The sequence below is a fragment of the Apaloderma vittatum genome, unplaced genomic scaffold, assembly GCF_000703405.1.
Source record: "Apaloderma vittatum isolate BGI_N311 unplaced genomic scaffold, ASM70340v1 scaffold6061, whole genome shotgun sequence".
Classification (NCBI taxonomy): domain Eukaryota; kingdom Metazoa; phylum Chordata; class Aves; order Trogoniformes; family Trogonidae; genus Apaloderma; species Apaloderma vittatum.
In genome coordinates, this window is record NW_009699508.1 from 10,479 (window position 1) to 38,120 (window position 27,642).

Consider the following 27,642-nt stretch of genomic DNA (forward strand, 5'->3'; position numbering starts at 1 on the left):
GGGATCAAATGCCACCAGATTTTATTATTATTTTTTACCCTTCCTTCTCTCTTCCCCAAAGATACAAATGCTGAGCTATGTGTCAGGGTGCAGCGTGGGCCAGGGGCTCCCTGGGCTACACTGGGACCCCCCTGGGACAGGCAGGGCTCATCCCACCATCCCAGCCAGGGAGCAGGAGAGCTGGGGGCAGCCCTCAGCATCAGACACCCCCCTGGGAATGAGGCCATGGGTGGACCTGGCTCAGTGAGGCACAGGGGTGGGGCAGGGCAGGACTGGAGGTGGGGTTGGAGACCCAGGTCCTACAGCATTGTTGGGGCAGGGATTGAGGCCTGGGAGGGTGGGAATGGGGTCCTGGGCCATAGGCCCAGAGACAGTGCCCTGAGGGACTGGACTCTGTCTTTATTTGAGAAGGAGGGTAGCAACCAAAGCAAAACTAACTTTAAAAGCAAGTTAGTGGATTTGCTGTGTAATAAATATATGTAAAAATGATCATTTAAAAAACCTCGAAATTTATAGTTGTTCTCAGGTGCTCAACAGTATGTGCACATAACTATGGAGGTAGGTATTCATGTTATCCAGCTCTAGTATCTACTAATGAAAAGATAACGGGTCAAAGCTATATTACTTGGTGCTCGGAGAGTCATCTCTCTTGTGATTGAACTGCTTTGAGGCTTTTTTCAGCTCAGTGGTTTATACAGTTTCTTACATAGCCTTTGCCTCATTTTCTCACTGCCCACTCACCGTGTGTTTATGAAACAAAGAGAAAATAAAAAGCTCCTCCAACAACAAAGGCACTCGTTTGACCACATGCCAGCCCCTCTTGGCACTGTTGCATCCCAGCATAAATAGCACCTCCCAAGCTATACGGGAGCTGTTTGTAGCCACAGAGGAGGAGGATACTGCATTTGACCCCCACAAAAGAAGAAGTGTTTTGACTTGGTTTTTTTTTTCCCCCTATAATGGTGTCATTTATCATGATGACACATATTCATTGACTTAGTCTGCGTTTTTTCAGTGTCAGATTTAAACTTCTTCTCTGTTTTGAATATTGATGAAGCACTTCCCTTACGTGACTATACTGTGTTTGCCAAATGGTGTCTAGACACTAGAGCAGCTTTGACTAATTAGTGTAGTCACCCCAGTCACTCAGCTTTGGCATTTACGTACTCTTTATGTTACTGCTGTCGAGCCATAAATAGGTACCTAAACACGCGCAGCGATGTAAAGAGAGGTGGCAGTGAGCGTGTCCAGCCTTCACCTAACATCACCGAGGGGAGCAGAGGGGACAGCAGCCACCGCTCCCTGCGGGCACTGACAGGGCAAGAGGTTGTAACCACTTGCTTGGACTTCACAGCGTTCGTGCGTGCAGGCAGCAGGAGGTCTGGATTCAGTGTCTTGAAGATCACTAGCTCAGGAGCGAGTGAGGGAGAAGATTTATCTCTCTCCAGCCTCAGCCTGCGTGTACCAGCAAGTGAAGATGCATACAGCCAGAGAGTAAAGAAGAGAAAGCACCCCCTGCCAGCCCAGTGCAAGGGTACTTCTTGGGAAGGGCTCATATGTCTGTTTTGTAGAGTTGCTTTCCCAATAGGCCCTGATTTACCCCAACTCTGAACTAAAAATGCAGTTTTAGAAATTTTCTGCAGTTTCATCATTTATATCATGCTTTTAAGTACTGCACCAGTGCCGAAGCTGAGTTGACCAACTTTAAAGAGGGAGAACTGATAAATATCAAAGGTAACTTCAGAACATCAAAGAACTTTTACAAAACCTGGAGAAGAAAAAAATAGTGAAAACCTAATCAATGTTGCCGACGCAACAGGGTGTGCTAATATGAAATTAAATTGCCTCAAATGTTATATGCAGATTAAACACAATATTGCTATTAACAAAGCTTATTTGTAGGCAAAAATTTGAAAGTTTTGATTTATCCTGCTGAGTATTTGAAGAACCACTGTCAAAAGGAAAACAAATTAACTTTGTTTTCTTTGTATTTTTAACTGTTACAAATGATTTTACTGGTGCTAATACAAAGCATTAGAGAATAGCAGGTTTGGGATTTTTCCACTTCTTTTCAAAAAGACTATTTGCTGTTTGAGCAGATTTTCTCTAAATTTGCCAGTCAGATTACTTTTACTTTTTTCAGTTAGTGGTATACAAAATACTTAAAGTAAGCTTTCCAGAAGATCCACAGTTTACTTTGAGGAGATTTTCCAGGGCTAGCTAAGATAGGACTCATTTAATTTGTGAGTTTTTTTCCTACAAAGAGAAGATTTATTTTTTTTTTCTTTCTTAGTCAAATAATTCCTAATACCATTTGCAATACTTAAGGATAAACGACTGGGAACCACAGGTTCCTAATTAGGCTAATTTGTCTCTCAATAAATAGCAGTTCCACTGTTTTAGTGTTGCTGATGAGCACAGATTCATCAGTGCCAACCTACTGGAAATGTTTGGGGCTAGATCTTCAGTGAGTGTTAATCAGTAGATCTGTGCTGAAAATAATAGAGTTATTTTATGACAGATGGAGGTCTGTCTCTGCTTTTATTTTCTGGCCTTAACTTTCTCTCCAGTGGAAGTGAATCCACATAAATATCAGGTGTAGTTAACAGCTCAGGAGAGACTGAGAACTTTGATAGTATGAAGCTTGGATGAGTCAATAGGGAGGAGGTGTATGACGATGTCCAGTAACGCCTGGACCAGAGCTATCTGAACTCTATTTGGCTTATGAAAACTTAAATGTGCAACATTGTCAGATCATTACCTTTTAAGACCACAAAAATTCTTCAGAAATTGACTCAGAAATCAAGCTGTATGCAAAAGGGATCAGCAGAGCAATTTTTAGCCTCCTCTAGGGTTTACAATAAATAAATTCTTTAAGCAGACTGGGTAGTAAATGACTGGTGTTATTCCGTAGTTATCAGTCTTTAGAAACATTTAGAGAAGAGGAATGTACTAAATGATCTCTGGACCAATGCACCTAATAATCTAAGGGCGAATTGGACATTTAGGAATGATGAAACGATTGCAAGAAATGTTTTCAGGATTATCGAAATGCTGATCATATAATTGCATCTCCGAAAAGATTTGTTTGTGGTCACATAAATAATGTAATTTAAATCTGAGGAGCTAGTTTATTTTAGAAGTGAAAAAATACTGCACGTACGGCAGGCCTGCTCTTTCTCTTATGGCAAAGGCTTTTCATGCTAGATAGATGTAATAGGCTCTTTTCTGCCCGAAAACTGACTTCATCCAGGTATTAGTAGAATTTGTAAAACCTTTAGAAACTGTCACTTGTCTTTGTTCCTAATTGCTCTGAAGGCTGGATCCCAGACACTCTCTTAAATATTGCCTGAGGAAGAATCACTGCAGTTCCACAGGGTTTTCTTGCCCAGATTTTTTCGTGATGCTGCTCTTTACCTCTTCCTGTACATTGTAATCCATTTCTTCTCAACCCATCCACCTTCACCAGCAGAGATTTTATGGAAATTTAGAAAATTACGTATACATACAGAGCATCTTGAAGGATCATTAGAAAGCTTGACTTTTTAAAGCTGTTAAAGGCAGCTGGGTACAGATGTCCATCTCAAAGTTAAGCAGTTAAATAAGGGAAGGGAGAAAGTTAAAAGCTTACAGTTTACTGTAGTTTGAAGGCAGACGTGGATTTGCTGGTGTCAGAGTTAAAGAGGGATGGAACTAAAAAGAGGTCATAAGAATAGCTCAGATAAATTCAGGTGCAGTTTGCATACAGTCTATTTATAGGATGCTTTCTCAAGCTAAGCCTGTAAACCTTTTGAAGTTTGCCCATCACTACTTTCAGGCCAATTAATGATGTATATCCAATCCCATTCCGAGATAGGTAAAACAATAAAGCAAACAAAGATAATTAGTCCCTGGAGCATGTAAACAAATACAGTAAATCACTTGCAAATCACAAGTTTCTGCTAACTTTAGAGTTTTTGTTGCAGAACTAAAAAAGAGCATTTATATTAGAAATCTACAAAATGCTAGAGCAGTGCTGAAAATGCATAGATTATACTTTTCTGATTTTGAGAGGGCTTTGCAAGTATTAAGCACCTCATCCTGAAACATCACTGAGAGTTGTTACATGCAAAAGAACACTTTTATCCCTTTTTCATAGAGGACAAGATTGAAGTAGGGAGGTTAAATTATTTTGTCCACAGAGATAAAGGTCTAAATGACACTTTATAAATAAACAAAAGTCACTCCTCCAAGTTTACAAGTCTAAGTTGAAAGCACTGGTGGAGCTGAGGAGAGCAGACCAAGCTGGGCAGGAGAGGAACTGCAGGATGTGGGACCTTGACCCACCTCAGTGATACCTCTTAAATTTTGCCGACCTGAATGGGAGCATTATGTGGTCCTAAAGCACAAATAACCAGAAGAGTTCCTGGCTGCTAGGCCTTTTTTTTGTTGTTTTCCAACATAGCAGTAAATGGTTAACTGCAGTACAGCTTCACTCCTAGTCTTAAAGCACTTTTCTACAAGTAAGCAGTGGACACAGTACCTGAGGTAGATGAAGTCAATATGGCCACTCAGCAGCAGAACTCAGTGCACAGCACACCTTCCCTTCTTCTCAGGCCTCAGCTCAATATCGTAGGCTTCAGATAAATACACATTTTACAAGAACAAATAGATGCTCAGTACCACAGCTCTGCCGGGCTATGGAGACCATGCTCTCTGGATCTGCCTGCTACCCCAGTTCAGGGGCAAGCCCATTCCCTGGAAACCCAGGGCAGGACCAAAGCAGGTGCTGCCTCAAGTCGTGTAGTAAAACGACTCTGTGAGCACAAACACACAGTTTTGTGTAATCAGTAAGACAGCAGAAACTGTGTTCTGAATCTGTAGAATAACAGATTCCAGTTAGAGTTCAGATCCAGACAAAATGACTGCTCATATGATAAAACAGCTCTTTTTTTTCTGGCATGAAAATGCAGAGCATTTCTTTTAGTAAAGGGCAGGCATTTCCCTGTTGTTCTGTCTCTTTTTACTGTTTTCTTACACTTTTTTTGGTTCTGACTTCAGAAATGGATTCTGGAAAGAGATATATCTTAAAAGGAGACTCTCGTCAGCTGAAATGCATCCGATATACCTTTAAGTTAAAGAATATTAAGCCTTGTCCAAAAATAAAAAAGTGTAAAAGGTAAGAATGCCTGCAGGCTTGATTTTTAAAGATATGCATTTTTCTTCATGTTGCAGATCTCGCCTCGCAGATTTCTTCACAAACTGCCAGCCTGAGTCACGGTCTGTTAGTAGCTGTCTGAAGGAGAACTATGCTGACTGTCTTCTCGCTTACTCGGGGCTTATTGGTAAGAAGGCAGGGAAGGGTGGGGGCTTGCTCAGTCTGAGAAAATCACTCAAACTATATTTTGAAGGCCTGCATGAAATAAAAACCGTGGAAGATAATACCGTACAGTATGATACTAGGCAAAATTCTGCACCTAAGTGTATTGGCCCTGTTTACCTTACTGAGATTCCCGGGGTAAAGTTGTCCGTTGCAAGGAAATTAAGGATAGAAGATAAGGAGAGAATGGGGCTTAAATTTAAAATGAATTCAAGCTATAAAGTAAAGCTTATTAAGGTGGTTGAGTTTGGACAGGACCGTGAAGTAGGAAGCTAAAAAGACCAAGTGAAACTGCAGCTTGGTTGATTTTGCAGCTGTCATCACAAAGTTGAGTCTTCGGGAAAAGTTTACCAGAATGATAGATCAACCCAGCCTTGTTTCACTTCCAGCTGCTATTCTTTCCATGATGTCCCTCTGTCCACTCTAAATGTTTTCTGAGATGCCTGTCAGTGGAGGTGAACTGAGACCATTTGTTGTCTTCTGAAATCCTCTTCCCTCCCCAATATAATGAATTTTGTTTGCTGTCACCTTCCTCACTGTCAAGAGACACGAGGATGCCTTTCTGCAAGCCATATTCCATGTACACACTGTAGTCGGTTCCTGAAAGAGAGGGATCATCTCAGGAAGGTGAACTTATAGAAATACCATGGTTGAGCAATGAAGAGTAAGTGAATGTCAAAACTCTGAAACAAACAAATTTTAAAGGCCACCGGATAAGAAGTTTTTAAGCTTACAGCCTGCACCTGCTGCGATGCAGTAATATCCCCTTCTGTCGGCTGTGAAGGTCCCAGCTGAGGCCCTGAAGCAGATCCTGCTGTTAAATAAATGTCTCTGGAGATAATATCCAAAATAAAGTATTTCTAAAATAGGTTTGGTTTGCTGAAAAATGACTGAAAGCTATATTCACTAGCTTATTGTTATCGTTCCTATTATTCTAGCAGCTAAGAAGTGAGGTAAGTCCATGTGGCAACTGGTAAAATAAGATGTGATGGTTTCAAAGGATATGCTTCTACGACTTAAGAGATAAAGACAGTATGCAAAGAGCATAACATATGAACAGTTATGACAGAATGTCATTTGACTTTAAAACAAGGAATTGAATAGCCTTGAAATCTGATCTAGTCAATGAGATTAAGAAGTCTAGCTGCTGGCAAAGAGTAACTGTTACTAATAGATACTTCTGGGTAAGAGCTGCCAAGAAGTTCTTGCTGGACCTAGTGAATTTTGCTGACAGTTTTGTTGGATCCATTTTTCAATTTAACCCCAGGGATGACCCAGCTCCTATAGGCAGGTATTTTTGTGCTACTGTGGATGACCACACTGCAAAACAGTCACACATCAGAAATGTGGAATGGATCCCTAAGGAGCTGAAATAAAAAGGAGATCAAATTTTCAGAGGGAAGAATAAACATTTTTCTTCCTTCCTGCCAGACCCTAGACACATGTGAAAATATGGGAACTGACTAGAGTTCTGAGATGTTTTACTTCTTCCTAATAATTCTGATAAACCAAGAAAATTACCAAAACAAAACGTGCATGTGCTGAAGCAGAAATTCCTGCTTCTGATATCAAGCTAAATTAAAAGTGAATTATGTGAAGACCATTAAAAAAAAAAAGTGAATGATGTGAAGACCATAAAATTTGTGAAATGCTGAGATAGAAATCAGAGGTGCAATCTTTCAAATGTCTGTTTAGTATATATAAAACACAGGAAGAAGAAATAGATAGACTATGGGTAAGAAGCTGTTACAGATCTATTAATTCATCAGATCTTCAGGATCTCCTAGTGTTTTAATTAAGATAAAATATTGCTCATTAAAATAAAATATTATTTCATTTAAGCATTTTATTAAATATAGCAAAAATTCCACCTCCACAGAGATTGTTTAGGAAATTCAGGATTCTCTAGGCAAGGTATGGTGGATTTGGTTCTGCTGTCACATACAGTGGTGTAAATCAGAGTTAACTTCACTGAAATTAGTGGAGTTCTACCTGAAATGAATGACTTAAGTGGAAATACGGTCAGGCTCAGCTCCTTTACCAGTTGAATTGAGAACAGTCTACATAGGATGCTTCAAGGTTTGCATCAGGGTGTTACATATATTAATTTTATAACTATATATATTTTACAGGAATTTTGAAAATTCTTTGCTTTAGGCTCCTTGTAGCTATAGTGATAGAAAAGCTTTTGTTGCTTTTTTAATAAAGGAAAAATATAAAAATTATTAAATAGAAAAATTATTAAATATTTGAGATTCACTGCTTTCGTTACAGCCTAGTTAAGCCATCTGGACCTGTCTGCGCTTCTGCATTGGTTAGGTATTGCTCTAAGTGCTGGCTTCAAAATCTGGTTTAGCATTCACGTTTTTGAAACATTTTCCCATGTCTTCAGTAGAATCCATCTAATTTCCCTGGGATTCCCAGAAATCCCGTAAGAGTTTGCATGAATAAGCTGGAGTTGCTTTGGGCCAAAGGAACTTCAGTGACATGCCTCTCCTCCTGGACTGACCGTCCATCTCCTCCTTCTTAATTGACCCAAATTTGAGCAACCTCTTGGCTGTGTTCAGGTCTATTCTGCTTTTGTCTAAAACCTGGAGACCTGACTGCCTACTACTGAGACCATCACAGAGCTCGTTGATCCGTAGAACATGGAAAACCAAGCCTGTCCTATTTAACTGCCAGCCACCATGGTTTCTCTGATCCCTTGGTGTCCTTCAGCAGAATTTCCAAGATGCCAGCTAGCGGGGGTGGGGAAGGGGAGGGCACACACACATTGCAGAGAGAAAAGAAAATCCACCCCAGGAAACCAAGCATATAATCCGCTTGGGTTCACATCTGCCCCCAGGTTTAAATGACAGACTGATTTTCTACTAGCTGCTCTTTCAGCCACTCTGTTTTTGCTGGATGCACACTTTGTGTGCTGCGTATACACATTCCTCGTCCTGTCTTTCCTGTGTTCATCAACCTTGGTATCCGTTACACTTTTAGCCCCTGTCTTGACCCATTTTAATTACCTTATTACCTGTTTGTGATAAGAAGGTCTTACCTCAGTGACCTTTTTAATTTCCTCCTTTCTGTTTTTTTTAACTCTTCACTAAGAATTCACTACTTAGCCTTTTTTATTAGTGTTATTATGAAGCCTACGGTTTTCTTTCCATTTGCAAAATCCCGTTCATTTTAATTTTCTCTCACTTCTTTTCACATCACGTCACATGTTTGAAATAGTGTACTGAACCATCAAATGGATAACGGACAGATATTTTCATTTGTTTTATTTTAATTTAACATCATTCCTCCTCTTATTTGTCTACTGTCAAGTTTTCATTATGGTGCAAATGATATTTGCCTATTTTACTAAATTCTCTACCTCTGTTTAATAAATTTTGAACTGTGCTATTTGTTCATGTGGTAATCCCATGAAGAATTTAAGCAATTATTACAGCAACTATCTGTTAAGATCTGGAAGTAGATAAAGGTAGGGGATTGCATTGTAATTTAAGACTATCTCAAAACAAAAGATGCTTTTTGTGATTTTGGCAGTGGGACTGCATTCATTTTCACATGCTTTACTGCCTTTCTTGGGCCAGCCCTTAATGTCTGTTCTCCTTTGTCTCCCACGTCATGTATGAACCAGTTTGCATGTTGATTTGGTCAGTTCCCAGCGCTGCCGGGTGACTGAAAGGCTGTTTGACGTCATCCTGTGATTTCTGTTATTTCTAATGTGCCTTTTTTTAGCTTGGTGCTTGATAGCCCTTTCCTGCGTGTTGCTGCAGACTCTTGGACCCTGGACCTGTGGTCCAAATTTTCTCTGCTAACGTACACTTTGGGTCTCTAACATTTATCTTTCATCTAGTCCATCTTCTTAATGACTACTTTGATGTCAGTTTTGAGGAGATGTGATCACATTTCCTCATGATGTATATAGCCTGTCCTAGAACTGTGCGTTACCAAGTGAGGAGCATGCTGCCTGAAAAAGTCTGCCCCCTTTTATTTAATTTTTTCTGTTTGGTCAGACAAATAAAATAAAGGTTCAAACTTCTCAGTCTTTAGGGACTCTTGAGATTTCTGTCCTGCCAGGACAATGCCTTCAGTGAGACGACTTGTTTGAATACATGCCGATCACATAACAGTTGCCTGATCCAGATGAGTGACAAGCGGTGGCTGTATATCTTGCAGGACACAAAATGCATTCTTTGCTCTCATTTCATTCTTGGTAGTGTTGAGCTGACATATAAACATGAGTATATTTACTCAAAAATTTGTAACAGAGTTAGAATGAACCTGCGACTGTAAGTTGTTGACAATGTTTAGGAATCACTGTAGTGTAAAAATAGTAACACAGCAAGATTAATTACCTGCAAAGAACCTCCTGTACCGCTCTGTGCATGCTGCTTATGTTTTTGCTTTGTTTGTCGCCAGAATCCACTCTGTTGGCAGATCCCTAATGAGCACCATGAGGTTAAGGCTCCTCCAAGATGTATTTGGGCTCCTTTCAGCACGACTAGCATTCGCCTTGCTCATGTGTTTCAGAAGTGGTTTTTTCAGACTGGCTGCAGACTCAAGGAGGAAGCTCAGGTCTGGATGTCTAGTTTCAGCCATTTATTTGCAACTAGAACAAAAATGAGAAAAATCATAACCAAGGAAGAAAAATTGGATTTTTAAAATGCACCTCTAAGGACACAGGAGCAATTATGTTTGATTTGGCATCAAAGCTTTTTTAAGAGGTTCCCACCTCTTCCCAGTCCATCCTTCCCCTGTGCAAGCGTTTTCGACCTGCCAGTTCTGCTGATGCAGCTTGCTGTGGGAATGCAACATAAAGCTTTTTGGAGGAAAGGAATGGTCTCTCCTGTGTGAGTCATTTTACAGTCACTGAAGTGATTGCATTCAAACAACTGAGGGCATGAAGTACAGCACAGGGCTGGGTGTTGAAGGGCAAGGGGAGCCAGGAACTGTTAAGTCAGGAAGTTAGAGCCCTGCCATGGATCTGCCTTGTGAATCCGGTTCGAATACATGAGTCACCAAATGCTGTCTGCTATCTTCTTAGTATGGAAAGAGTACAAAGGTTGCTCATCAGGCTGTACTTCACTCTTTGTTGATAGGCACAGTGATGACACCAAACTACATAGACTCAAATAGTCTCAGCGTTGCCCCATGGTGTGACTGCAGCAACAGCGGTAACGACATAGACGAATGCATGAAATTTCTGAATTTCTTCCAGGACAATATATGCCTTAGTGAGTACAAAATCAAATGTCTTTAAATGTGTTTTAGCATGTTTTCTAGGATGTCTTTACTGTTTTAGTATGCAATGATACATCAAGGCCATCTTTTCTGCACTTCATAAGCATGGTTCTGCTGTAGGTGTGAAAATTAAACAAACAAGGAAATATGCCTGATATTATGGTTTGTGGCCAAGATTGCAGACACACAAACCTCTTGGAAAAGAATTCAGATAACAAAGTTATATTGTATAGAAATATGTTTACATCACAATTTATGTTTGGGCCCTAACAGTCAGGTAGCATCCGTGCCTAGAAACGTGAGGTGTTTCTGTATAATTTAAAAAGATATGCAGGTTTTGATATGAAGAATTTGCTGTAGGTAAGTATAAATTGGATTGTGCTTGCCCTTTATAGCCAGGCTTCAGGTTTTCTAGGCTACTTGATCTCAAAAGCCTGGTTTTAGCAGAAGTCTGGATGGTACCTATTGTAAAGATTTTGTTAAATTATTGATTTTTTTTTTTTTCAGTCAAACTCACTTCAAAATTAGGGACTATTATAAATTTCAGAATGGTTCACTGAAGTCGATTTTGGCAGGTTCTCTTTTCAAATTTCCTGTCTGCCTGGAGCAGCATAATTGGATGATATGGAGTGTGCATGAGAGTTTTAATTTCAGATAAATGAGGAGACCAAAAGAGCTTGGCTTTCCTAGCCTAGCAGAACAGAAGTTGAAAGGATATGTGAGAATCCTCTGAAATTGCATTAGAGGGGCAAGCCCAGGGAAGGAAGAGGATTCCTTAACCTAAAGGACAGTGTTGGCACAAGATCAAAAAGGGAGATATTGGCCATATGTATTTAGGCTCAAAATTGGAAATTTTTTAAACAGCAGATTAAAGTTGAGAAATAGGCTTCAAGCAGGAGTTTGGAGGATAAAACATTCTTACTGATCTTAAAAGTCATATTCCATCAGCTGATAAAAAACAGCATACATCACTGCTTTGTAAAAAAAGAGCAAATGAACTTGATGATTCAGACTGTCCCATCCAGATCTAATACTTGAGCTAATGCTGGGTTCAGTCACTTTTTTTAATGGAGTCTGAAAATCTCCATTGGTAGTTTCTCAGTAGACAGTATTCTTGTGAAAACATGGGGAGCTTTGCGTACAAAAAGTGAGTGACTTGAGTTTCTCTTTTGTACACTGTTTATTAAGCTTTGTAAGAATGAATCAATTATTCAAGATCATTTAACAACCAGAAAACAATTCATACTATGTGTAAAAATTAAAAATATAGTATCAGACTTTCTTCAGACATAATGGAGACATTCTAAACTTGCCTGGACACCAACCTGTGCAACCTGCTCTAGGTGAACCTGCTCTGGTAGGGGGCTTGGACTAGAAGATCTCCAGAGGTCTCTTCCAACCCCTAACGTTCTGTGGTTTTGTGACTCTGTGGGGCTACTATTTATATATACTGTAGTGTGTCGGGTTTTATTCCTTTGTGAATGTATTAATTGCTAGAATGTTACAGATTCCTCTTAGAACACAGAGACAGAGCAATCCCATGTCCTTTCTTTTGCTATCACTATAAAAGCATTAATGAAGATAAATCAAAGCCATTAGAGGTTACTGTGAGACAAATTATAGTCATCCTAGCTGTAAGAGATGTCTTCTTCATTAAGAAATTAAAGGTGCCTCTGGTTTAATACAAAGTTTTTTCTCTTACAGATAATGGGAAAAGTTCCTATTATTCTTTTTTCAATTGTTATTGTCATTAATGGGCCTTTCAGTGCCTGCAGAAAATGTAATTTGTTTACTGGATAAGAATAAAATCCCTCCCACTTTTTTTAGACAAAACAAAAATCACTTTCCCACGAAAGATGGAAGGATGAAAGCTAGGAAATTTTTGCTAGTCTGTTTTGCTAAAGTATATGTCCCCTTCAAACTGGAAAATAAACCAGTGATTTGGGGTATTTACAGAAGATGTGGTCTTTCTTGTATCTCTGTATGCCCTTGCTTAGATTTTTCACTCTAGACTTGAAAAGTCTTTTGCAACAGACATTAGGTTGAAACCAGAGTGGAAGTTTTGATTTCAGAAGGTGGGGGTGAAAATTCCGGTGTGTTCTAATGGTTAGTCCCGATAAAGGCAAGCATTGCATTGTTTTATTTTTACATATATTAGACAAAGTGTTTCTTCATCTGAGCATTGTCCTGCAGAGTATAACTTTATATCAGAACTGTGAAGTTAGCCCAATTTCAGGAAAGCTAAAAATCAAAATTAATAGGTCCCAAATAAAATAGATTCCACCCTAAAATTTGGGGGCATGTATTATCTTGTTTGTACTTCTGTTCTTTTTTATTGGAAGATGGAAATTTATTGGTAATATTGCAGTGGTCTTAACTGCCGCCACACCAGTTAGAGTTTGGCTGATCTTAACTTACTGAAATCCATCTTAAGGCTTTATTTTAGCTACTGTGAACGTGTTCTGACATTCATTTCCATACTCCAGAATTCCTACTGAACTGAATGGGTTTCAGTACATCTACCTATCTGTTCGAAGGATTTATTCATGCCTGCCTTACACTACAGTAAAAAGAATTGGGAAGTGGGAGGAAGTGCATAAATTAATGAGCTAGTTAATAAAAATTATTGAAAGGACCTTTACTAGAGCACATAGACATTTGGAGAACCTCCTTACAGTCATTACGTTTTTAAAAAATATTTTTGAAACAAAGTTACTGTTAATTTAGGAAATTATAGGAAAATATCACTTTATATATTGCCTTGTTCAGGGAAAATCAAGAAAAATATCATTCCACTCTTCCCATTTTATTTCCATCAACCTAGCTGATTGTGATGCGTTTTACAAATTCTTTTCTTTACATCTTGGAGCTCTAAGAACTAATACCAGAATAAAATACATCTTTTTCAGATGAGAATTATATGTAAATTATTTTATGAGGCAAGGAACACCACTGAAGAGAAGTATTAATAACTTCCACATATTAGTCCCCAGTGAAATTGTTTGATTTCTTGTACAAAGAATTTGAAAAAAGAAATCCCTAAATCCATGTTGAATCCCCAAAGACCTGATTAAAAACTGTTTTTCTATTTGTTTATAAAAAAACCCAACCAATTTACTCTTGCCATAAACACACTCTTTAATCCCATGAAACTGTGATAAGCTTTTTAACTTTTATATTCTAAAGTTTTAGTTTAAGCATGCTTCCTTCACCTAATTATACAGATTTTGATTGAAAACTGTAAGGAATAGATTGTCATAGTTAAACCATTTTGTAGTTATAGGCTTATTAGTTTTACTACAAGAAACTGTAGAAATAAGTTAATATTTAGCCTGCTCTCTGTTTTAGTTTGCTGTGTAACATCACCTGCCTGAATCAGGACACAACATTCAAATTGTGTTTCAAATCTTGAAAATTTTTGAGGCTTTTGGTTTGTAACAAATATGATTACGGTAAGTCCTAGAGCTTCTGTCAAGAATTACTGTGAAAATTACAAAGAAGAGGCAGCACCAGATAATTATGTGACCTGAGACTCTCAGTTCATGTTTCTGACATGTTCATAATTAAGAACCATTTTTCAGCATAAAAGTTGAGCTTCTACAAATACACGTTTTCAATGGAATCAGAAGAATAATAATAATTAAAAAGTCAGTTCTGCTGTCTGCTGTTTGTTTAGAAATAGAAAATTGCCTGTACTTTATTTTTATAGAAAATGCAATTCAAGCCTTCGGCAATGGAACTGATGTCAATGTGTGGCAACCAATCTTACCAGTACAGACCACTACAGCCACAACTACAACAGCTTCCAGATTTAAAAACACGGGTTCAGAGACCACCAACAATGAAATACCCACCCACAACGATTCACCAGCATGTGCAAACCTGCAGGTAAGAAAGTCTTGTACTTGTTGCTGTGCATGAATGCAAGTTTTTCGTAGATGTGTACAGAGTAGTCTCCTGCTGCGTAGATGTCTGCTTAAATTGGAATGTCTATTTATTCCCATGTTGTAGTTACAAGCCCGTGCAAAATCCAACACTCTGATTTTAAATCAGAAACAAGCATATTTTCAAGTGGATTTTATTGCCTCCCTGACTCAGAAACGGAGGATAGTGTTTAATTTGTTATCGCAGGTTTGGATGTGAATGTGGCACTCTCCGAACCCTGCCAGGATATGTCAGATTAAATTAATCCCCTGAGTAATCCAAATTCAGAGGCAACTCTTAATGTCAGCTAGCATGTCCTGCTGCCTTCCTTCTTATGTTATTGGCAGTAAACTTAAGAGGTTTTTTGGCTAACTGGGTCTGGACGTTAGAGAATATCTGGTGCTACAAACTACGTGGTGAATAAATTGGGAAAAGCTATTATGAACCAGGCACTTTCCTGAACTGGGGTCATGATGTGATTTTGGCCAATGGCTGTAGCAATTTTCTTTGATATGTCAATTAGGCTATTCATGGTGCGTCATTGATTCCGGATTTAAAGAGGCTCATCACTTGCTGAAGGCAGTATGTGTAGCTCTTAGAAAGTTTGAAGAACTTGGGCAGGAGACAACTACAAAATCAACTCAGGAAAGCAGTAACAGGAACTCTAAGCTGGAAACATCCTTAGGACAGATTAGAGTCTGGGGTTATAAAAATTTCTGGTGGTTAAAATGCAAAATTAGGTCAGGGATAGATCACCTTGGCCTGTTTATTTTTGTCTTTACAGAAGGAAAATTGCTATGTGACATAAATGGAAGTGTCCAAGTTTTACGGTCTTATCTGGTATTAAGATGCTTTTTTTTCTAGATTCCCGAACTCTTCCACACTTAGAATATTAACATTTCATTTACTTATAAAAAAATGAGTTTTTATTCTTCATATTAGACTTTATCAATGTCTCCATGTTCACTAAAGTGGACAGTTCACATCCCTCAGAAATGTATTTTGCTTCTTAATTTTTCCTGCACCACTCTCTTACTTCATCCGTCTGTAGTTTCTCAATTTATTTTGCAGTGGCAAATTGCATATGAATTAACGTTTTTTAGAGGCATTACAGAATCACAAGGTATATGAGGTTAATAGTAGATGGTCTTGAATTAGGTCCTTCTGATTTAATTCTGGTGTTCACATCTGTACATTCATTATTAGTTAAACTTTCTAAGTTATTGATGGGAGATAGTTGTAGGCATATCTATATGCAATAGTTATTTGACTAAGAAGAATATGCTGAAAAGGAACGTAAACTTTTAAACCCCAAACTGGGAAAATTTTGCGTTTAAAGCAAACCTTGATGAGATATTGTTAATTCACCTCATGTTATATTAAAAAGTTGTTCTATGGGAGAGATGACATTTTCCTTCAGTGTTTATACAGTCCCCTGTAGAGTATGGCCACCAGATGCTACTAAAGTACATGTGATAAATAATGAACTGAAGAAATGGCAAGTGATCACAGATCCCATTGGATTTAGTTTGATTTGCAAACGTTCCTCAAGCCTGAATAGATGTCCCAGTGTTTTGAAAATGCGTGAAATTCTTCCTTGTCCTCATTTCCTATTGCACTGGCGTTTTGAAGTCACATCCCACATGAGTTTATCAGCACTAGTTTAAAACTATGTTATTACTTCAGGTGTAACACGATATACCTGACACAAGAAGTAAATGTCTGTAGAGAAAAAACACCTTCCTTTAAAGAAATGGTCTTTGCTGTTTTGTAGAAACTAAAAGGCCACTGAAGTTACGTGAATCAAGCAGTTCTCTTCTTGTGAAGTACAACATCCTCGTGCTCATGACTTCCTTGTATCAGAACTGAAACATAAGGAACAAAGCTCTTGTATTTTAATGCTTTTTTTAAAAAAAAAATAACTTATGAATAGAGCCAAAACTAGCCCACACTTTTTTAAAAAGAAACCTGTGTTTGTTGGACAGTATGGTGCCACTTTGCATGTGAGACTGAAACCTCAATGCAAATTTTACAAAAGAACTGGAGGCATTCATCTCACACTTGGAGAAATGTTTTCATTCCAAGGCTCTCCTCCCATGAAGAATATGCCTTTGTAGTATTCTCAAAACACGAACTAGTGCGACCAAAAGCAATCTGAAGGGCTTTGTTATACGCGTAGCAGTTGAGCTGAAAGGTTTCAAAAAGGCAATATAGCCTAAATGCTGTGGAAAGTAGAATTAAAAGCATTAGTCTCAGCACAAAAAGACAATGGCAGAGAGAGGATAAGGAAACGATCATTGAGATGCTACAAAGCTGCATATCCTAGTTAGTGGCTTTAAAAATACAGTGAAGGAAGAGCAGGAAGTGATTGATTAGTATAAATTGCCATAGAAATAAATGCAGTAAGGGAAGAAAGAGCAGGAAGTGATTGATTAGTATAAATTGCCATAGAAATGAACAAATGCTAACCTCCTGGGGTTGTAAAATACGGGGCACTAACCCAATCTGCCAACAGTGTCACTGGCTGAGCAATTTTTGATACGTGTTTTCTGACTAGTTCAGAATGGTTGTATGAGAAGCAAGAATACACTGATGGCTTTGTTACTGTGCCATGTTCTCCTGCACACGCAAACCTGGGAATCAGAAGGGTTGTGAATGCTTAAAGAAATTGTGAGATGCTTTTTATTTACCTGTACTCAATCTTTATTTCAAATACCTCTTGAAGGTTTTCACTTAGAAATAATTTTTGTTTCAGTGATACTGTCAAGAAATTGTTCATTTCAACTTACCATTGCTCATAGAATTTCCAGCTCTTCTGTTATGGTGGTATTTTCTTGTTGCAAATTGATACAGAGAAATGTTGATATATGCTTATTTTTGTCGGATTTGTGTAATATACTCTTTTTTCTACCCTGGCTCCATCTTTGCCAGGAAGATGCTTAACTTTGTCAAGCATCCTATAAACCCTTTTATAAACCTGGCTTCTAACAAAGATTGCTAAACACAGAGAGTAAATAGTGGATAGTTTTATATAAAATGCTAAATTCAAGTGGCTTTTGAGGTGCTTCACATCTTGCAAAGTTTCGACAGCACCACAGAAAACTAAATTATAAAATATTGTGAACAGAAAGGAACTTGAGTGCCAAAAGCATGCTCCTTATATAGGCACATTTTATTAAGTAATTGCCATCCTTATATTTTCTTCTGATAGCTTCTCTCTAATGCTTTCTATTTAGCTGACATATTTGATTTTCCTTCATTCTCAGTCTTAACTTCTGTTCAGTACGCCAGTCAAAAAATCATTATGGTCTTTCAGTCTCAACCATTGCTTGAACCATCGTGTTGGATTATTTGAAAGGGATGAAAGAATGAATTTGGATGTGTGCTCACACCATGTATTCTTTAAGAAAAACGCTGCCTCTGCATTTAGGAGAGACGCATGGAACTGAAAGTTAATAATGACACAAACTTCAAGTGATAGATTAGAGTAGCTTAGACCAATTGTTACTAAGTCATCAGCAGAGATAAACAAAAGCCTAAGACTTTCATACTGGGTTTGCTATAATATTTTAGAAGACATTTTGCACAAGACAAATTATAGAAGTCAGGATGGTTAAGGATGTTTAAATTTATGCATCAAAATGTGTAACCTCCCTGGCTTGTTCTATACTTTGATTTCCCACATTTACTATAAATGTCTTGCTCTAGTCAACCTTCAGCATTCAGGGGGAATATAAGATTTTTGTGCTTTGGAAAAAGTGTTAAGCAGTGGACATGTAATTGCAATACATGGCCCTTCAAACTGAAGGTGAGTACTTTTCAGTTGAGTCCAGTATGAGAATGTCTTTGTACTCTCAGCAGCAAAATTAAAAAACTATGAGATAGAAATTGAAAATCTCAAACGTTTTGTGGGGAACAAGGAGGAAAAGAGAAATCTAGATACTTAAATATGTTGATTCTATTTGCATGTGACATTAGCCAGTGTTTGGAATGACATGGGTCATATTGCACTCTGTTCTTCCACAAATTCCACATAAACTTAGGATTAAAAAAAAAATCTGTTATGGCAAGTTTGTACAAAAACAGTGGATACAGCTCACAGTTCTCTGAGGAGAACAGGACTTGAACATGACTCACATACTCAAAATGACTCTGCTTTTCACTTGTACATCTATCTCTTGCAGACCATCAACACTGTATGAGGGTCTGGTAATCTGATGTTTGCAGTTCTGTCTGTAACTTTTTAATATAGCTTTCCGTGTACTAAATATTATTATACAGCATTGTGTAGGTGTTTGGAGAGGTTAAAAGCTTCAGTGTAGTGTTCTGAGGATCAGGACACAGCAGGACTGGAGCTTCATGGACTGGTAATTGGCTGGTGGGTGAACATAAGCGGGAAACACAGGCAGATGTGTTGGTGATGAGGGGATAGTACAGCTGCTGAGGTTGTCTGCTGGAACAGAGACAAGGGGAACTTGATATATCCCCTGAGAACCAGTATTATCTCACCCATATGCCTGTCAACCACTTTCCCCCATCCCTTCACACAGTTTTTTATTTTGTGAAAAACAAGCACTGTCCTTAAAAATGCCCTGCCTGCTCTGTCCCTCAGGAGGAGTCGTACTGGGAGCTCTTCTGGGTATTTCAGTTGTGTAGAAGGTTTTAGTCTGGGGCAAAAGATGGACAGGAATATAAAATGCCCAATGCTGTGCCAGAACAAACTAAACAAAACAAACCCAAAAAACAAACCCCAAGTCAAAAACAAAAAAGAAAAAATATTGACTGTTTTGTATGAGAAGATTAAAAATTACCTTCTCTATTTCCAGGATTAGCTGACATAATGGGGTCAGCCTGCTGGCACAAGTGATTTAGAAAACACCTATTGGCAGGTTTACTTCTGAAAAAGCAACGTCTTTAATTTGCCTCAGTTGTACCTAAAGAAGTCTTGTGCGCTTTGCGTGTTCAATTTTAAATCTGACAGCCAGGGATAATTTCAAGTTTCATCCTTGATCTTACACTTCTAATTTGGGGACCACTGAACAAAAATCTGTGTTTTATCAAAAGAGAGACTGCTTCGTCCAATGATTGCATTGATACTGATTTCAGCGAAGTTAATCCTTGTTTTCTCCAGCACCCAGTGCTGGAGTGGGTCCTCAAAAAATGGGCAAGTATAAAATTCCCTGAGACTGCGTTCATTTACTGCAGGGCTCGTGCACCTTTCAGACAAAAGCAGAGAAGACGAGGTCTCTGTGAGTGAGGGACAGGTTTGGGGTTTCAGTCTTGGTGCTCACAGGCAGGAAAGTGGTTGGCTGTTCACCTGTGTTACTGTGCATACTGTGGAGCTCAGTGGCAAAAGGCTGCTTTGCAGGGAACATATGCATATATATGTACTCATGGTATGGTCATGCAGTCTGCTCCCATTCAGAGCAAGGCTGCTGTGCTTGGGATCTTCACCATCTTTCCCAAAGAGTTTCAGGACCACACAAGATAGATCATTTTCAAGCTCGTTGAAATCCTACTGAAGTTAAAGATCCAATTAATAAAGCTGATTCATTTCTAAGTACAGAGAGTCTTTTGCCTCTCTTTTGAACATCAGAGGAGCAATTTGTGGATGTAGCCAAGTATCATACCCTATAGGCTCAGATGTATCATATTAGTGTCAGCGTTGCTATGAGACCTCAGCCGTCAGTAGTCAGTAGGAAATTGTTCTCATTTACCAGCCTTGGTTGAACTTAGTTGAACATTGGGCCCCCTTGCAAGATCAGTCATGATTTGTGGAGTAAAATAAAGGCTAAAATTCTCCAACAATGTAAGTCAGCACATCTCTGTTGTTGCCATCAGAGCTACAAAGATGTAGGCTGGCTAATGTTCAGTCTCTTTGGCATGTAGAGCTCTCTGTAAGACTACACCTTATACTGAAAGATGTTATAATGAAACATTTTTAATGTCAGAAGTCAGGTTTAATAAACTTCTGTTACTAAAAGACAGCAAAATGGTTTATTTTGCATAATGGAATTACAGTCTGAATTATGATTTTTTTATTAGCGTAATTTTTATTATTTCAAAATATTGTGCATGCATACTGCTGGAGAGCATAATACTTTAGCATTATTTCGTCAATGATAAAATATTTTACAGTTCATTTAAAAAAGAAAAGTTTTAATAGTCTGAGCATCTTTAGTGTATTATAATAATACTGCGCTTTATAGCAGACTGTAAAACTCCAGACTGCAGTTTTAGGAATCATGCAATTTTGTTTTATAGTTTAATAATTGTTCAATTGAAAATGAGTACGAGGTTACTAAAAACCAGTTTAATGACTTATAAAAATACAACTTTATTAAAATGTACTACACACCTTTACAGAAAATGGAAATTTCTGTGGACAGATTATAGTTCTTATCCTCAGAAAGAACTTTGCAAATTATTACTACTAAAAGCAGATGTAGCATTTGCAGTGTTTCCCTAAGCCACACTTGTTTATACATTTCACATCAGTATCCTCTTACAAGAATGCCCGCAAAAAATACAAAGTGCTAGAATCAACTCAGAAAATCGGATCACATCAGATAAGCCAAATCAAACTATTCATAGCCCGTGTTATTACTTTATGTGGTTCTTCATCATATTAAAGGTATTCCTAATGCCAGCCAACTTTAGTTCTCAATCAGATATCTAGTCCATCATGTATTTCCCCTTTTAAGATAGACAGCTGACAATAATCTGCAAATAATAGCCATAAAATGCGGTACAGTATTATAATTTAATTTTAAGACATAGCTACTACTAATAAAAATTCCAGGTCATTGCATTGCGGTGGTAGATGTTTAGTTATATTGTCATTGTAGGTATAGTTCATAATATATTGTGCATTTATGGGATTTGACAAAGTGCTTTGTTTAAGACATATTGTGTGCTGTTAGCAAATACTAGGTTTTAGCCATGACTCTGCTTCCATTTATACTTGCTCAAGTGAAAGTAACTCGGGTTATGCTAGTAGGCTGACCCTGTTGGAGAGCAAGTGCAGTCAAAAGCGATCATGCCACCAGGTTTCTAATGGAACAGAGAAAAAGAACAGAATCCTTGGAATCATTAGTACTTTTTTACTTTAACTGAAATAGCTTGCAGGAGCCCTACTTATAGACCAGAATCCCATCACACTAGCTATTCCACAGGCTCATAATGAAAAGGTACTCCTGACCTTAAAAACCCAGTGAATTACAGTTGGCTTCAGTAAGCTAAGGTATCACCTCATAGGCTTTATTTATTCTGAAAAACCACATAGTGTATTTGAGTGCTCTAGAAACAATAAATATTTTACTATTATAAACTATATTAATGCACTATATTAGTCTCAAAAAGTGTATCCACAGAGATATAAGAGGAAAACCAAAGTAAAAGACTGGCACTATCTCAGATAATTGATACAGTTGTCAATACAGACATGTTTGTTTCTGAAGTATGGAAATAGCTTGGCAGTTGCCAGAATACACCAAAATTTAACAAAAAAAAATCTTTCTTATGTCAATTCTGCCATTTTTGCAAAGAATTCTTATTTACTAGGCAAGCAAAAGGATTTCACAAAACTTTTGTAATGGAAACTTATTTTTAAATGCTGTTATTGAAGCAGATATTGATGTTTTTGTTTTGTAGTGTGAGGGTTTAAGACAAGTGACAGTGTGGAAGCTAAATAATTTTGGATCACAAAGCATTTTAATGACAGGTGCTACACGTCTATGACTTACATGCCTTCTTCATCTTGTTGGGGGATGGTTCAGAGGGGATGAGAAGTCAGAGGAGCACTGCAGCAATTTGTTGAACAAATTTGTTGTTCCGTGGTGGAGAAAGGTCTCACTCTCAGGAAGGGACCCTGATGCGTTGTGCACAGTCCTGGTGTGGGGTCATGAGGTTTGCCTCATCTCTTGTTGCGCTCCCTGAAATACCCAGAAGTTGGAGATGTGTCCCCATATCCTGGAGTAGGGTTGTGGGGCTGCCTGTGTCATAGTCTTTCCCCCAAATCCTTGCTCCCTGGTATGAGTCCTTGGGTGGATGAGTGGGTAGAGAAGAGCTCACAGATGACCACTGCATTCAGATTGCTTTATAATTCTCTCATTTGCTGTCGCCCTTGTTGGCTCTTGCAGTTTGCTTGTTGCAGACAATTCTGGACACTTTTGTGCTTCTTAATGATCAGCAGGTTGTTTGCGTAGATTATCTATTTCCTGGAATACACTGAACCTAGGCTCTAGTTTGGGACAAGTAGTTGAAAGTATTTTCTATACCACTACAGCAAAGTGTTTGTTAGAATTCAGTCTTCTGTTTACAGCTCTGTCTGAATTATTTTCAGTCCAAAATAATTTTAAAGAAGGTAAGAAGTGGGTAGTGTGCAGAACCCATTGCCCTGTTGTGGTGCTGAGCAGTTATCAGGCAAATAGAATTCTCCACAAGCCTCAGGAGCCTTGTGCACATGTTTAATTGATTATTTCTTAGTAGTTTCAAGTGTTTGGATTGCTTTGTTGTTGATTTTAGCTGATTCATTATGAAGAATATAGTACAGTTGTAGTGTTTGAGGAAGGTGTATGAGTTTGAGTTCTCAGGAAAACAGAAAGGATAACCTGATTTTACCCACTGGATGAAAATGAGCTTGAAGGCGTTTACCATATTCTCTCCTTTTGCACATCTTGCAGAACATGCCAGCTGTGGAAGTGGATGTGGTATCTTTGTTCATCCTCTTACACTCAGCCTCATGGCCATATTACTTTCCCTGGCACAGAACTGCAACCTTTCCTCTGGAGGTCTAAACATCTCTGCAGTACCAGCAAAGAAAATCACACAGCTTTTAGAGAGATAGATTCCCTAAAACTCATACACAGATAACATCTCTAAACACAAAGATCCTTTTAAAACACCTTCCTGCACTTGGAAACCCTCCCTATTGGAAATAATAGAAATTCGAGAAACTCACTATTTTATCATGGGGGAAAGTTCCCCTTCAGGAAACGACAGCCAAGACTAGTACTGCCTATTTGTTGTCTGAGTTGTTAGACTATTGCTCTCAATTTACTGGTATATCTACACCACCTCTGAAGCCTAACTTGCAGTTAACCATTAGTCTTTATTAGATCCTATTTCTATCTGTCTTTTCCTATTTATTTTTTTTTTTCTTTTCTTTTTTTACCTTTCTTCTTGCAGGTCTATTTTGTTATCTTTGGGCACTCAATTGCCTCATAGACTTATTCTGGTATGTAATTTATCAGTATACATTTTTCTATACTCCCCCAATGATGTAATGGCTAAATGCAGATTTGGGGGGAGAAAACAAAGGGGTGCAATTAAGAATTGGAGTAGGTCTGTATTTTGACTTGGGGAAAAAAGTCTGAGGCAACCCTCCTTCTTTACCCTTGAGTAAAGAGATTGCATCGCCAACAGCAAACCCAAGTACATGAAGTATGTTTATGCACATAAAGTAATTTGAGTCTAAAGAGGCAATCACATGACCTAATCAAATTCTGCTTTTGTTTATACAGTTGTAAAAATAGAATAACTTCACAGTTGTGTACATTGCAATTATCCTTAATTGTACATTGTAATTATCAGTTACTTACATACATATACATCATTCATTGGTGTTTCTATGTAACCCATAAACTAAAGTCCTTAAAAAATAAACTACCCAGGCTCACAGTTATTCTGTGGCAGATATAATCAAAAGCATTCCAGTAACTATAAAGAAGATTTTTTAGGAATAGATTCTTGCTTGTAACCGGCAGCAAATGAAGTATAGAGAATCCCAATGGAAATTAGAATACAATAATAAGTAATAGTTTTAAGTCATACATTGGTTACAAGACAGCATAGCTGCAAAAATAGTGTACTGCTGAGGAGCTAAAATTGGGAAGCTTTTCCATAGTCTGCCTAAGTTTTGCAAGTAGTCAAACCAAGTTTATAGGACAGAAAATGGAACAAAGTCTTTTAACCAAATTGAGTAACATATACTCTAAATAAAAAAAACCCACATTAATGATAACAAAACATCTGAACACTTTTGTTGTGAATTTTTTTGTTCTGCTTTTAACCTGTCTGCTCCTTTTACTTATAGTCTTCACTGTGTATTAGTAATCAAATACTGGAAATAAATCACACCCTTTATCTCCTACTTACTTTTTATCCCTATGACTCCTAATCAGCAGTTTTACCTGAGTAATAGACCTCTACGTTACCTTCAAAGCCATCTACTCTACAGCATTTTTCATCTTGCTGTTGAGTTCCAGAACAGGAGACACTGTCACCGATTTCACTTCCTTGTCTTCGAAGCCAACAGGAGTTTAAAATGTTTATTTTAGTCTGTACTTTGGAGGAGAGCCTAACTATTTCATGCTAAATTGTAGTCCTAATCAGTGGACTTGGCCTAATAATCCCACCTCAGGTTAAGCCCTCCTGTGTGCTTAGCTCTTTCTGTGAGCCGCAAGTAAACAGACTGACTGTTGTGTATAATGCAGGATATTTTTTCATAGGTTCACTCAGCATGTGTCCTAAAGAATTATGGGATTATCCTCCCTCATGTCTTTCTTGAAACAGAATTAGGTATTCAGGACAGCAATTTACTAAATACTGCATTACATGGTACTGCTTTATTTGTCCAGATTGACATTTTCAGAAGCCTCAAGTTGCCTCTATTCAAGGCTGGATAGGCATTACCCCATACACATAGACATTTGGATGTACTGATTTCATGCTCAGATGTGAAATGTGCTTTATACATGCATGGCAGGAAAGACATGTACCAAGTAGGATCTAAATAGCTACCTGTGGTCATAAGTACCTAATTTCTGCAGAAAGTTGGATAAATGGACATATAAAGCACACACATAAAGTTGTATCTGCACAAATGTAAAAAAAGTGGTTTGATCAGAACTTTTCTTATCAACAGTGTAATATGTCGTTTACAATAGCTTGCTCCCCTCTAGAAAAAGTAGTGCATTAACATTTGTGTGTATCAAAGTTAAAATCTTGAAGATCATTGTATAATGAATTCTTTGTCAGTGGGCTATTCTGCACACTTAATCACATATGCACTGTAATTATCTGGTTCTGAGGGCAAATTTGGGGATCTGTTCCTGCAGGGAACTAACTGCCTGTATGCAATTTTGGAAGTCAAATACAAATTCAGAAGGAAAAAATGTCCCTTTTTTCATACTGATTTTGAACTTAATTAGGTTGAAAAATTCTTGCAGCTATTTGCAGATCCATGCTTTCATCAAGAGTTGGCCTAACCCCTATTACTTTTGATTACGATTTCCTGATTATTCCTAAGGATTCAGTCACAGTTATTTGCAGATGAGAAATTCAGATTGTTATAGACACAACAGAAAAGGTTTAGATAAAAAACACACCCAGTCTATACCCAGAGAACAGCTTAATGAGCATACTTATGAATCATTAATTAAGCAGAGGCTTTTCACCTTCAGGCTGATGGCTCAGATACAATGTTGTATTTAGCAGCAGTACAACTCTCTGGTAAGTACCTTTGGTGAGAGAGCTCTGCCCTTTAGTTTCTTAACTGGTCGCACTGGGTCCACATTACAAGGTCGGCCCCTAAAATACAAGTCATGCTGTCTCTTGTCAGTGCAACGGGGGACTGGATTCTAGTGTTTCACAAATATTTAAAGAGAGCAACTGGCAAAGCTGCAGCTCCAAATAATCTCCCAGCCAGTGAGACGCATCTGCTCATATATGCTCTGCAAGTCCTCATTCATCATCTGCTGCCCTTTGTTATGTTGTAGTGCAATTATGTTCATCCATGCAGAGCATATCAGAAGTGTGATGTCCTGTGCTGTTCAAGTGGTCACTTGAGTGTGAGCAGCATAGTGATATCACAGATCCCTTTTAAGAATGCTATTCTCAGATGCCAGAGAGGCTAATCCCATTTTGGCCACTGAGCACAGCATCTCTTTAAACATTTTAAATTTGCTTCTCACTGGGACAGCTTGATACACTGGTGTTCATATTCAGCATGCCTATACAATATACATACATTAATGTACAGTAGACACAGACTGTGTTATACTCATCCTTCATCTCTAGTGATGCAGGCTTAGTTCTGAGTTTCCACCCACTGGTCTGACGGTAGAAGTAACACAAGGAGTAACACAAGCCCTATAACACACACCCAGATGTTTTGGGTTTTTTTAATGCTTTCTTTCTGGAAATGTGGTGACACTGAAACTTGCTGGTAAGACAAAGGTGATGCTTGCGAGTATTAGTTGCAGCTGAGTAGGTAGACACCCCTCACTTAGTCTGTTTTCTACTTGCTTCAGCTCGGTCCAGAACTATTAATAAAATCGTTATGCACTCAGGGAAATATTTGCTGCCAACCATCATCAATCAAGATTCTTTTCAGATAGCACTCTCAATATGTTTTTCTAGGTGAAGCCATCTAATCTCTCTCTCGAGTCCCACTAAAAGATGTTAAAATTTAGTAGCATAGGGCACCTTCAAGATTTTTCTTGAAGGGTTTGCAATGGAATTGGAAGAATCTGAGGACGTAGGAGAACTGTCCCTTTTTTACAGAACAGCTCATCTCACAGAAAGGGAAATGAATGGCATGGGGAAACGTCCTGAGTACTTTGCAGCGTTATAAACCTATATCCCATTAATTCCTCAGTCTCTTTGATGAAGTGCACTGCCTGAGGTGCAAATTAGTGCCACTTTTGTGCATTGAACCTGTCCTCTTACGAGAAGAAGTGCTCCAGAACCGCCTCTTCATTTCAAAAATACTACAGAATAGTTGTCAGTATTGACCTGAGCTAGATTAAACTAGCTGCCTCAGAATATAAGGCTGTATATCCCATTAATAATCCCCTGAACTATCCAGTCTGCCACAACATAATACTTCAAAAAGTAGGCAAACTAGTCACAATAAATCTTCAAAAGCTTCTTCTAGTTTAGTATGGAAGCCTCACAAAATATACCCAAAGTGATCCTGTTGATCTCCATTACTTGCATTATTAACATTCATTTATTTGTATTTTCTGGCTTCTTAAATGTAAACAAAAATGTAAGCCTTCTGTCCTTCTGTGAACTATTTGTGTGATAAAACAAAGCAGGATCATATCCTATGA

General features: G+C 38.2%; 1 protein-coding gene across 1 annotated transcript in view; it reads left to right on the forward strand.

Annotated features, from left to right (window-relative positions):
• Window positions 1-5,040: 5,040 nt before the first annotated feature.
• The window catches only part of LOC104280668 (GDNF family receptor alpha-1-like), a gene marked incomplete at its 5' end in the record, with an annotated part of 35,582 nt that continues 12,980 nt past the window's right edge, over window positions 5,041-27,642 (forward strand). The window contains 4 exons of the mRNA XM_009878397.1: window positions 5,041-5,158; window positions 5,215-5,324; window positions 10,459-10,593; window positions 14,310-14,488. Of these exons, the coding sequence (XP_009876699.1) occupies window positions 5,041-5,158; window positions 5,215-5,324; window positions 10,459-10,593; window positions 14,310-14,488 (542 nt within the window). The remainder of the gene's footprint in view (window positions 5,159-5,214; window positions 5,325-10,458; window positions 10,594-14,309; window positions 14,489-27,642) is intronic.